We start from the raw sequence: 13,948 nt of genomic DNA, 5'->3' as shown, positions 1-13,948 counted from the left end.
ACATCGTGGGAAACACCCCCATTTAAAGTGGAAATGGGCGGGCAGTGGGGCATGTCAGGACGCCGCTCCCCGGAGGATTTGCGTATCCTAGTTCTCAGGAATGCATTCCCTTTATCAATGTATACCCAGTGACAAAAGTTATTCCACTACTCTACCAACAACCCTATAATATTATAAATGACAAATGAGCACATGCTCTTTAATGTGTGCAGAAGAGGGGGGTAGAAAAACTGTAAGGGAGCAAAAATGTAACTTAGAATTAAATGAACTACAGGTTTTTATCCAAAACGCTTGGGACCAGAAGTAATGTGGATAATGCATTTGTCTTCTCACCTGTGTCCACTCTGTGGTTCAGAGACTTTCCATTTGGGACCGCGAGAAGAAGCCTGAAGAACACAGCGGACAGCAGGGAGAAGCCAAAAAGGAGGCAGGGGAACACTGACTACAGGAGAGGTCAGAAAACTCTTTCCTGTTTCCCCTCAGCCGAGATTATCCCTTATCTGAATTTTATTTTATCTGACAGAAAAAAAATGGTTTTTCAGATCATTTCGGATAAGGGATACTTAACCTGTATTTAACTCTGTACTCAGTTCAATAAATGTAAAATATGAATGTTTTCCAAAACATCCCAACTTAAATTATGTTTTAAAACTAGTTTTGTGCTATGAAAGACAAGGTTTTGGTACTTACTTGTAAAGAAGAAATAAAGAATCTTGATACTGATAGTGGCATACATATAAATAATTTAATATAGACAGATTTTGGTTGTTGACCAATCACATAGGTGAATGTACTCTCAGGTACACACACAGAACTGATGGTGAGGAAGCCACTCATAGCTCTCTGGGGACATACGTAGCTCAGCATCAATAGACTGATGAGTGCTCTGCTGAGCACGTCCTTCTAATTTTAAATCTTGTTAAATATTTAAGAGGGAACAACATAGAATGCAATAAGAATATCAAACTGGAGCAGCTCTTAACACAGACAAATTAATGTATCCTTTGTTAAGAGCTGTGCCAGAAAACAAAATCTATTAATAAAATTATATTTGCTAAATAATATATGATATATATATTTTGATATATGTCCAACCCAGGGACTTTGTTATGATACACTAAATGACTAAAAGCGTGTGAACACCTGACCATCACACCTAAATGAGCTTGTTTGGCATTCCATTCCAAAACCATGATAATCTATATGAAGATGGGCTCTCAACTCCATCTCCTCATGCACTGGCAAGGGGGACACCATGTAAACTTAAAGGGATCTCTTGGCTAGCTTATGCCTTATGGCTTTGAGTGCTGGAGGACTGGCCACATTTTTCTAGGGGCCAGGACAGGTTTAGCCACAATTACTGGAAAAAGTATTCAGTGATCTCATGAAAAACTATACAGTATATTGTTTTTTTGACAGGAATTCAGATTTCCACAGGTAGCTTACTTGAGACAAAGTTTGCATCTTTGGGCAAGATTTTAGAAAACCACCAAAATTCATGCATTTGGTTCAAACAATTATGTTTTTAAAATTAAAAAATGCTCATTATATAATTTAACTAAATATGTGAGTATATTTTTTACGAACTGAAGTTTGGTCATAAAGGGATGGACATGGTCAGCAACAATACTCAGATTAAACAATGCTCAGTACTAAGGGGCCCAAAGTGTGCCAAGAAAATGTCCCCCACACCATTACACCACCAGCCTGAAACATTGATACAAGGCAGAATGGATCCATGCTTTTATGTTGTTTACACCAAATTCTGACCCTGCCACCTGAATGTTGCAGCAGGAATCGAGACTCATCAGACAAGGCAACGTTCTTCCAGTCTTCAATTGCCCAATTTTGGTGAGCCTGTGCAAATTGTAGCCCCAGTTTCCTGTTCTTAGCGGACAGGAGTGGCACTCAGTGTGGTCTTCTGCTGCTGTAGCCCATCCGCTTCAAAGGTTCGACGTGTTGTGCGTTCACAATGGTATTCTGCATAACTTGGTTGTAACAAGTGGTTATTTGAGTTACTGTTGCCTTTCTGTCATCTCGCTCATCCTTTTCATCCTCCTCTGACACCAACACGGCATTTTCGTCCACACAGCTGTCGCTCACTGGATAGTTTCTCTTTTATGGACCATTCTCTGTAAACCGTAGAGATGGTTGTGTGTGAAAATCCCAGTAGATCAGCAGTTTCTGAAATACTCAGAACCAGCCCGTCTGGTACCAACAACCATTCCGCGTTCAAAGTCACTTAGATCCCCTTTCTTCCCCATTCTGATGATCAGTTTGAACTTCAGCAAGTTGTCTTGACCACCTCTACATGCCTAAATGCATTGAGTTCCTGCCATGTGATTTTGTGTTAACAAGCAATTGAACAGGTGTACCTAATAACGTGGCCAGTGAGTGTACAGTAAACTACATAGGGCTCTAATTATTGGACTTGTGTTCCAGGAGCCATGGTATATGCATTCCCCTTAGATCTCCAGTAAGTTGTGCTGGGTTCTCATTGTCATATCTGTGTGCATCAGTAGCATCGCTCCCTCAGTCTGTCTAGCGCTCAGGTATAGCGTGGGAGGGAGATTGTAATGTTAAGAGAGAGGTGGGCAAGGGTGGGATGGACAGCTCAATAATAAGGGAGAGGTGGGCACGAGATGTAGATCACGATGGTTATGGAGATGTCCGTATGAGGCAGGATAGAATGGTCTGGGTAGCCGGCTCCAGGTGGGATCCTGGGGATCCCAGTAGGCCAGTCCGGCCCTGCTGGTGTCATGTCCTGTTTTATTTATTTATTTATTTTCCCAATAATTTATTGCGTTTTTAAATATATAAAATACAATAACATACAAAGTAGAAAAAATATATACAACAATTCTGGTCCAATATGAATCCAAAGATCAATTTTATGTTTATACGTGCACTATCATATATCGCAAATTACAATACCTACTTACGAAATAAGCAGATAATTGAACATTAAGATTTAGTAGACAGGCCCACTTTCAAATGGATCCAAACTAATTTCCTTAAGATTTCCTTAAGATTAATAAACAGGCCCGCTTTTAAATGGAACCAGACTAATTTCCTTATACACTACATTCATACAGGATGCATACATTCAAAGGTGACGGCTGAAGGAAGGAGTAAAAAGTTAATTATCTATGACTGAGATATAATCCAAAGACACTAAGCCCGTTGGGGTCTTACATTACGTGGGTAAGAAGTACAGCCTAGTATAAAAAAGCTCAAGGAGGTTAATTTTATATCAGAATGGAAGGATATCTAAATGATGGAATCAAAATTATTTAACTAAATAGTTAAACTTCATTGGATGAATAACAAAAGCAGGATGATATAAGAAGACTCAAAAAGATTAAGATTAATAGCAACGAATAAAGATATCTAAGTAGTGGAATCAAAAATATTTGAATGCATATCCATATTATATTTAAACCACAAAGACCAAATATCGTTATATTTGGAAAGATTTTGATTCACCAAATAAAAATGTTTTTCCATTTTAGCTTGCTGGGTTATTTGATCAGTTATCTCTTTCCAGGTAGGAGCTTCAACTTTCCTCCAGGCTCTGGCCATGCATATTTTAATAGCTAATAAGATGTTAACTGCCAATAATTTAGGTGTGCTATCTGAAGAAGGTAGGGACAGATAAAAAAGCCAGGTATAAGAATAGATGGAAAAGTTGCATTTAAATATATATGATAAAAGCTTAACAGTTTCCAACTTAATATTATCCAATTTGCAACAAGTCCTCCATATATGAAATTGAGTCCCCTCCTGATATCCACATCTCCAACATAAGTTAGAGTTTAAATTAGAAAATTTACTTAGGCGGGAAGGAAGTACCAGCGGTGTAACAGCTTAAAGAACATCTCTTGGATATTGATTGCATGCACCGCATTCCTGACTTGTGACCAAGTATCAGCCCATCTTTCCATAGGAAATTTTGCCATTTTTGTATAGAAAGGGGTATTACATGGTTTTTTTGCCCATCAAGATAAGATGATATCAAAGATATTAATTTTTTTTTATAATGTTTATTAACAATTGTGTCTATTTCTAAAGGTGGGTGGACTATCTGGAGACTCAAGAAATGTTTCAATCTAAGGTAGGTAAACAGTTCTTTGTCAGGAAGCTTAAATTTATTTTTTTTTATAGATGTACAAAACAAGTGTTGCATTAGGGAATAAGCCTATTTGACAAACTGTTGGGATATTGGTTTTTACTTCAAAAAGGAAATTGGTACTATTGGGGGTGTCCTCACAAAACTGGTACAGCACAAGTATGCTGCTGTAGAGGGTTACCACCAAATCTATATACTTTATTTCTGGCTAGCCACACATACCTGAGGATGGAAAGGCCTGTTATATCAGCTAAGAACACATGTGTATACAGTTCAATGCAATTAAATCAATAAACAAGTCTTTGGAATCCAACTGGTTTACAAGATATTTCCAACAGAGGAATAACAGCCATGGGAATGCTACATAAAAACAACCTGTGCTTTCAAGTCCATCTGCTGAATAAAGACTGTGCAGGAGAAAGGAAATCCTGTTGAAGATGAAGAACAAGGTGCAGTGATTTCATTTGTCCTGCGAGGGAAGCACCCTGCAGTCTGCAGTACAGCAGCAGTTAAGCTTTCTGGCAAATATACAAAAGTGTCTCAAGCATTCAATGGCAGCTTAGCAATGATCTGGGACCCTGGGAGTGGCCCAGATATTCAAGTGCAACTGGAACAGAAATCATATTGTCAGGGCCCGGGTAATCAGGTTGGGTAGGAGCCTCACTGCAGGGGATACCTGGGGTTCTGTCTGCACACGGCGATGCATGGTAAACGAAGGATAAGTCAAACAGGCACAAAGGAATACACCACAGGCAGAATTCCAGGTAATGCTATGTATTGTATAATATGGCAGGACAAACAAATACAGGTTAAAAAGTCTCTTAGCAAGAAAAACGTATGTATGGCAGGAAGCCCTCTGGACAGGGCACAAGGCAGGAAGCCCTCTGGACAGGGCACAAGGCAGGAAGCCCACTGGACAGGGCACAAGGCAGGAACAATACAGGATCACGTACACAGGAAGCCAGGAACAAGTACAGGTACACGGTCAGAGCAAAACAGTCCTAAAACATCAATGCAAAGGCACCTAACAAACGGGAGTGTCCAGATATAGGCCTGGTCATTAGGTCACGTTGTGTATGACATAGGCTTTAGGAGAGGGAGGCAGGGTAATACAGCCCGTTGGTTATGTCAGGTGTGGTAATGGCATAGATATAGGTATAACCAAACACAGCTGAACATAAATACACAGAGCAGTGATTACATACATAGCCAGATAATACTAACATGGTACAGGATGCCACAAAGGACAGAGAACAAGGCAAGGAACACAGGGGATTGAGTGAAGAGCCGAGATCCTGTGATGTATAAGGGAAAGAGGGCAAAGGTACATAAAATACATACACATACATAAACAAGACATCAAGCTGTGGAGAGGAGTTCAACTCCAGGCAGACCTCTTAAAGGGGCGGCCATGCCTGGCAGTTTGCAGGGCTGGGGCTGAATCCTGACACATATCAATAGATTCTATAGTATATATCAGACTAGACAACTAAAAGAGAACCTAAAAAAAAATATGGACTTGCTTGGGTAAGAGTATCCACCCACTGACCCCCCACCCCCGGGCACACAGACTGTTATTCTCCAAGAAAGCAACTATATGGTGTAGCATATAAACACAGAGAGACTGCTACCATGTGGCCAACACAAGATGAGCACAAAGAGGTCAAGAGATAACAGGAAGCATTATTTAACATAACTTACACATTCTGTAAAAATAAGAATGAGAAAACAACATAAAAACTAGAATACCACAAAGAAACCATCATAGAACCAGTACATATGCATACAGATTGTCTAAAAATGCCTCTCAAATTTGTCTGTTGCAATTGCCTACAAGGTGTCCCATGCTTATAAACTTTCAAAATCTTTAATAAGTATCATAGGAAACTCAAATTTACAAACTTACATACAGATATATATTAATTTGCACAGATAAAGTACTTGATAAAGTGACCGTTTGTCTTGTTCTAAGTGACTATTTGTTCATGAAACTCCAGGATGAATGCTTTGTGGAGATGATCAGAAGTGTGTATCATTGGGGCTAAGACCTATTTATCGAGCAAATGGTTTCACAACAAGTACCATCTTAGGCTGATAGAGGTCTAATCAATTCATTATACATGCAGACAAACAGCTTTCTGTTCTTTTATCACTCAGTCTGATTTCTCAGTGAACAGTAGAGCATTTCTCTACAAGATGCAAAAATCAGAGGAAATATGCTTTCATAAGTAATCCCTCATGTTTATTGTATTCTCCATCTCCATTAGCGGTTCAGTCCCTCAGTAATAAAAATCTAATTTTCAGCAGTGGCGTCTCCAGCTTTCATATTTAGGTGGGGCACATGGGGGGCCAGGGACCAAAGTAGGGGGGCCAATTATAAAACGGTACATATACACTATATATATATATATATACACACACACGTTAGACGTGCATTTTTAACTACATAATATGCACTTATCTCTGAAGTAAAGACCGTTATTGAAATATGATTTCAAAATAACAGCTAAACTGGCAGTTATTTCTCATTCTTTAATATTAGCCCCTGCTGCCAATATATGTTAATATTAGCTCCTGCTGCCAATATATATTAGCCCCTGCTGTCGATATATATTAATATTAGCCCCTGCTGATGATATATATTAATATTTGACCCTATTGCCGATATATATAGTATTAGTCCCTGCAGCCAATATATATTAATATTAGACCCTGTTGCCAATATATAAATAAATATTAGCCCCTGCTGCCAATATATATATAAATATTAGACCCTGCTTCCAATATATTTTATAGTGAAAAAATTGGACCCTACCCAAGCATTTCCTTGGGCCCCGCTCAACGCTTCCTTGCATGCAATCACTCCCTCCGCTACCATACCCAAAAAAAAAATATTTCCCACACTGACTGCAAATCAGGGGAAGACCGTGAGATTCAGTCCTGTACTGTGACATTGAGAGGTCCTCTCCCCTGTAATCATCCCCAGAGTCCCTTTATCCCCTCATTCGCTAAACCATAGCGCTCTTTTACTTACACCCTGTAGTTCAGGTATAGATCAAATAAACAACACATGGTAACAGCACATGCAACTGAATGAGAAAAAAAACTTGTATTTGCAGGTATACATAAATAATGTATGGAAACATAGCATTGCAGGTATAAACCAACAGAACACACAAACCCAGCATTGCAGGTATAGATCAACTGGAAATCACATGTACACTCAGCACTGAATGTTTAGATCAAATAATCAACACATGGAAACAGCACTCCAGGTATTGATCAACTGAATAAGACATACAAATCCTATATTTGCAGGTAAACATAAATAATGTATGGAAATATAGCCGACACAGATGAACAGAATGACACAAAACCCAGCTTTGCAGATATAAATCAATTGTAAATTACATATAAACTCTGCATTAAAGGTATAGATCACTGGTCACACACCCCAAAGCCAACCCTGGTGTCCACACTGCCCACATAGAACCTGACCAGCACCCAAATTACACATTGTGTCAACTTTGTCCCCAAACAGCTGAACGTACGCCATGTTTGTCTCATAAACACCTCTCCCTCCTAATCTACCACATCTGCCTCCCTATCTACCACATCTGCCTCCCTATCTACCACAGCTGCCTCCCTATCTATCCTATCTACCCCTCTCCCTCCCTATCTACCACATCTGCCTCCCTATCTATCCTATGTACCCCCTCTCCCTCCCAATCTATCCTATGTACCCCCCTCTCCCTCCCAAGCTATCCTATCTACCCCCTCTCCCTCCCAATCAATCCCATCTATCCCCTCTCCCTCCCTATCTATCCCATCTACCCCCTCTCCCTCCCTATCTACCCCCTCTATCCCCTCTCCCTCCCTATCTACCCCCTCTCCCTCCCAATCTATCCCATCTACCCCCTCTCCTTCCCAATCTATCCCATCTACCCCATCTCCCTCCCAATCTATCCTATCTACCCCCTATCCCTCCCAATCTATCCTATCTACCCCCTCTCCCTCCCAATCTATCCTATCTAACCCTTCTCCCTCCCAATCTATCCTATCTATCCCCTCTCCCTCCCAATCTATCCTGTCTATCCCCTCTCCCTCCCAATCTATCCTATCTATCCCCTCTCCCTCCCAATCTATCCTATCTACCCCTTCCCCCTCCCAATCTATCCCCTCTCCCTCCCAATCTATCCCTATCTACCCCTTCTCACTTCCTATCTACCTCTTCTGACTCTCTAAATCCCTCCTAACTTTCTACCCCCCCCTTGAAGTTCACTTACCTTGGGCTTGTCCAGCGGTGAGATCGCGAGGTCTCTGTATCCCTGGTTCTGCCGGCTTCACTGCTGGGCGCCGGATATGACGACATATACCGGCGCTCGGCTTGAAATGCCGGCACTGCGACCAAGGCAGAGGCCTCGCGGTCGTGGAGAAGAGTGAGAGGCGCCGAACGGTTGCTGAGAACTTATTCCTCAGCGACAGCTCGGCGCCTCTCTCTCTCTCCTCCGGGTCTATAAAAAAAAAAAAAAAGACGGCGTTTCAATTGGGGGGGCACACCGGGGGGCACAGCATGATGTAGGGGGGGCCATGGCCCCCTCTGGCCCCCCCCCCGCCGACACCACTGATTTTCAGGTCATGGAGAGTGCTTAAACTATAGGAAATCTACAGTTTATAACCTTTACATAGTTTCATCATGAAGCATATTCAATTTTACTTATAATAGAAGATATAGGACACATTAACATATAACGTTTTTAGTAATAGCAGAGGGTCATTCCATGCTATTGCTTTAATCTCTCTACGGTGGATTTATCTGTTTAATACTTTGATTTAATGAATCTATTGTCAGCATCCAAAAGGAATTTAAGTTTTTGAGAAAAGAAAGCATTATTTCTTTTATGAGAGTTTATCTATCTTTAGGTTTATCTAAAGTGCTAAGGTAACCACAACTGGCAGGAAGAAATAATAATACTGGTTAGATAGGGTTTCCTGCTGTGGCTTTCACTTCTCTACAATCATGTGTTGTAATCAGATAACTGTAGTGAAGAATAGACATTCTGATTTATTCTGTCTTTCCTTTTCCCTTACAAAGCCAAAGGCTTTTCTTTAGTGTATTATCCCCTATATTTTGTTTTTGAGGCATCCAGAAGTTAGCAGTATGCCATATGTACCCCGTTTCAGAAAGGCTTAACCTTGCTAGGCAAGGAATCCTAATGGCTTAACAGGCTATTTCTTAATCACTCAAAACCCAATAACGTAGGCATCATTTATATGAACAAGAGTATATCTAAAATAAAAATGTTGTTAATTATGATGATTATACTTTCTCTTCTGTATAATGTATGTTTTAATTTGTTTACTAAAATTTGCATGTCCAATGCTGCATTCTACCCTTAATATAATGTATGTATAACTTGTTCCAGCTTAATATTATGTATTATATATGTCATTGGTCATTAATAAAAAAAGTAGTTTGCTACGATTTGTTTTGGGTTTGTGGTAGCCAAAAGCAATCCTAACCCCCACCTGAACGTCAAGAGTCATATAGTATCATTCAGTTGAGCTGCCATAGTCTGTGCAAGACCCCTTTACATGGATATTTGAATAGGTGGGTCGTGGGCTATAAGTCTTGTACATTACCATGTCATATTTTGAAACATCTGAACTTTGTTGCTGACTGAATCAATTAGGAAATATGTTACTTGAAATAGCTTGAAGCTTAACTATGTGTTAAGTTATTATCTGTAACATCACAAACCCAATTGCCTAATTGGTTTACATTACACATTATACATAAAATGCCTAGTGTCATAAAACACATGGAATTAAGACATTTGTATGATTATTGCAGGGCTGCAAAACTAACCAATATTGTAGATGCTCCTGCATTTGTTAAGTTGTACTCCTCAGTGACGTTCAATTATTTAAAAAATCAATATCCTCTAATTTGTGAGATGTTAATATCGCTCACTAATCTGATTAGCAGTGCTCTTGAGAATTGCCTCAACATTCTTGTCTGTTTAATAAAAGAGCTTTATCTATAATTTGGGACTGGTGACATAAAATGATAATTTCATAATAAAACATGGCTCGGTTATTTGCCTGGTGCCTGCTTCCTGACAATTCTCTGCACTTGTTTCTCATGAAAACATTCTACATGGCACAGTGAGGGGGGGGGGGACTTTGGTTATTTAAAGGTACACAGCAGCCCTCGTATACATTTTAATGCATATGATGGGCAAGTGTTAACTCATAACGAATGCTTTTTTATTCAGATGCATAGAGGCATTCATTAGAATACCTTCCATACATTTTGGTCTGTTTCCCCCTCCCTTCAACTCATTTGTTTTGCAGGAGATGTGTTCAACATTTACCATAACAGGATAAAATAGGTAACCGGTTGCTTAAGTTAAATGTATGGAGAGGTTACTGGTTGGCTAAAACCCATCCATCATATATCCCCTGCACGCTGATGATTTAGTTATACTGAAAGGCACTGATATCCTCGCAGCTGCAACTTCTACCATTGTGTACCTAAAAGGTTGTCAACCTGCTTTGGCCTTGCTGAGAATCAGCACTGTTGCCATAAACAAATGTTTATGCCAAATTACGATTGCGCTATTCACTTAAAAGTGCTGTTCCACCTAGAGAGCCTCTTAAAGTTAAGTGCTGTATAATGTAGAGAGAAGTAACATACATGTACACATATACACTCATGCTAACACACACATTTACACATACACACTCATGCTTACACACTCACTCTAACATACATAAATGCATCCTAGAAAGTTCTTCAGCAGCAGTCATGCTTTCATTGCGGGGTCACACGTTACATAACCCCTCCACGTTCCTGCCTTTGTGAGTGGGCCAGTGCAAGTCATCCCTGGATGGACAGCCTTAAGACAGGCCCATTCCGGCCCTGGTGATAGGTGTGATTAAGTGAGGTGCTTTGTGTGATGCGTGCAAGGGAGTGAGGTGTTTCGTGTGAAGGGAGTGTTGTATAACCCCTTAAGGACAATGGGCGGTCCCAAAACCCATTGAAAACAATGCATTTTGAGCCCGTACATGTACGGGCTTTGTCATTAAGGGGATAATAAGTGTGAGTTGTTTTGTGTACTAGGTGTGATGGGAGTGATTTCACTTTAAACTAGATGACCTTAAAGCAGGGGAGGCGAAAGGGGCAGCAACCGCGGTCGCAACTGTGACCGGGCCGCCCAAATCACTTCTGCAGGGGCCCACTGCTTACCGTCACATGACCGTGCTCCGTTCTTGCTTCCCCTGGGCAGTGCAAGAGATGTTTTGGAAAAAAAGGTCGCCCACCTCTGCCTTAAAGATAACCCCTTCTGTTATGTCAGAGAAGGCAGGGAGAACAGCACATATATAAGAGGCCATATTGAAATGTTGTCAACAAGAAAACGCATCAAAACATAATTTTAAAAAAATGAATGCGTTTATTTACCATGTGTACAATGGTAGTACATGATAATAATATAGGAATCTAGTAAAGCTCAGGAAAAAATGTATATGCTGAACAGCAAATAAAAGGGACAGTTGAGTTTCAGCAACTTGACTCACTATACATTATTGCGTTAACCCCAGTAAGTGTTTGCTGCAGAAAGAGGTTGGCTGGCCCTATATAATGTATGGTTAAATCAATGAGATTCAGTACATTAACCAGGTAGCGATGCATTGTATAGGGCCATCTCAGCCAGATTGAACCCAACAACTATGCTTCAGCGAATAGACCCATTTGTGTCAAAATAAAGCAACCTACCTACATTGCTTTTTTTTTCCTGCCCCGTTCACTAAGCACAGGGCCTTGCGGATAACTTGTGAAGGTTACGGTTCGTGTCTAAAGTTGAGGGAGAACAATGTATTAAGCTGTTGACTAGCTCATCCTGTATATAACAGGATATGAGGGGGCGGTCAAAGTTCAGCACCACTCCAGACAAATAGGTATTTATGTATAGCTTAGGTGGGTAAGGGAGCTGCCCTTTAGTAGCCGTCGTTCTCCTTACACTACAATGCCAAGCATTTTCCACAGACTGGCACTGGCATAAAATAATAAACCAGCGTGCACACGCACTTGTATTTCAGGCGCGGGAGCGCGCCGTTCCCGGCACACCCTCCTCTATCCATGAGCTCTAACCGCTAGAGACGATACAAGGGAACTGCAGCTTGTTAGCGTTTATCATTCTCCCTGAAACCAACGTCAGTTGAAGACTACGCAATTGGATCAGTCGCTGTCTCTCTATTGTTGGAGACACCGAGTCAACTTGATGCTACCTCTTTTGATTAGAACTCTACAGCTCTGTGCAAATAGGAGGAGAGAAACCAGCAGCTCTTGGACAGGAGGAGGGGAAGGAAAAGGCGATAAGGAAGCCGAGCAGCCAGTAACTTGGAACGTTGAACCTGATCGAACAGGAATCCCCTCTTTATTCTTAACGTTCAACGATTGTGTAATTTGCTTTTCTTTATTCTGGATCGTTATGCAGAAAAAAATGAATTAGGAGATTATTTTTTCTTCCCGATTTCATTTTTTAGAGGATTCTGGTGGTTATTCTTGGGTACTGAATGCATTTGTCGGAATAAGCTGCAGACAAGAAGGTGGATACCGGGAGTGAAGCTGATCGCCCAGGATTGCAGACAGCAGATCTACAGTGGATGATATAGATATTTTTCTTTGATAAATCCCACGTTGCTATTTTGTCATCTTGCGTTTTTTTTTTGTTTGATTATTTCTGAGCCGGAATTTTTATTATTATCATTATTATATATCATTGATTGACCCTTACACGGGGAGTGGAAAGACATGTCGGGGAGTAGGGAAGAGGAGCGCCGCAAACTGGCAGACATCATTAACCATTGGAACGCCAACCGGCTCGACCTGTTCGAGATTAGCCAGCCAACCGAGGTAAGTGCCCCTCCCGAGGGAGGCTATAGCGATCCTGGCAGAGGTAACCTGCTGAGGGTCCCGGTGTATTCCAAAGCTCGGGTCACTACGGGACCTACTATAACCACCATCTGGGAGTGTTACGTATCAATGTGTGAGGCTCTGCACCTGACCTTCTTTATGATGCGGGTCTATATATATGTGTATATATATATATATATATATATATATATATATATATATATATATATATATTCCACACACTACTCTGGTGAAAGCTAACATAAGCTCAGTTGCAAAGTTCCAACTAGTAGTAGCAGGACTAGGTATACATTATGATAATGGCACTATGTGGATGGGGTTTAGTAGGAATGCGCATGTTCACGCTTAATACCTGCTGTTTTCCCCCATTATAGTACTAGTAGTGCTATTCTATATATATAAAATTATAATCTCTATTCTATGACAGGCCTTCCAGAGGTTTACTCCTACTGATTGTGCCCCCTATCTTTGAATGGTTGATAAACCCACGTGTGTAGATGAGAATGATTCGTTGAATTGTAAAGCGTGTCGAAGGGGTTAACTTGTGGTATGGCTATTGGGAGTGAGGCAGTGATCTGTGCGGCTGACTTTCTTTAGGTCAGCAGTTGTGTGCCTGGCACTGGTGGTCTCCAGCAGGTGGTGGTGGGAGGGATTAAAGCAAAGCACAAATCTCCATGTTCAATATAAAATATATATGTGCTGTTTTATTTCCCTGTAGGGTTATTGGATCTGAGCTTTTAGATTTTAATATAGTTTGGAGTGGTCCAATATTTTCCAGGGGCTGTTATTTTTGATTGATGAAGTCTGTCCACAATAACTGTTCTACACATCTCTATCAATAAAACATGGACCCTTTTGGTTAACAAGGATGCACAGAA

General features: G+C 40.7%; 1 protein-coding gene across 16 annotated transcripts in view; it reads left to right on the top strand.

Moving 5' to 3' along the window:
* The first annotated feature begins 12,463 nt into the window (after positions 1–12,463).
* AFDN (afadin, adherens junction formation factor) overlaps positions 12,464–13,948 on the top strand; it is an 84,555-nt gene continuing 83,070 nt past the window's right edge. For all 16 annotated transcript variants that reach the window (XM_053461218.1, XM_053461217.1, XM_053461208.1 and 13 more), the window contains exon 1: positions 12,464–13,049. In XM_053461218.1, coding sequence (XP_053317193.1) covers positions 12,948–13,049 — 102 coding nt within the window. In that variant the 5' untranslated portion in view covers positions 12,464–12,947. The remainder of the gene's footprint in view (positions 13,050–13,948) is intronic.

This window comes from Spea bombifrons, chromosome 3, assembly GCF_027358695.1.
Source record: "Spea bombifrons isolate aSpeBom1 chromosome 3, aSpeBom1.2.pri, whole genome shotgun sequence".
Classification (NCBI taxonomy): Eukaryota; Metazoa; Chordata; class Amphibia; order Anura; family Pelobatidae; genus Spea; species Spea bombifrons.
Note: the sequence above shows the minus strand (reverse complement) of the source record. Positions and strands in the feature narration are given on the sequence as shown.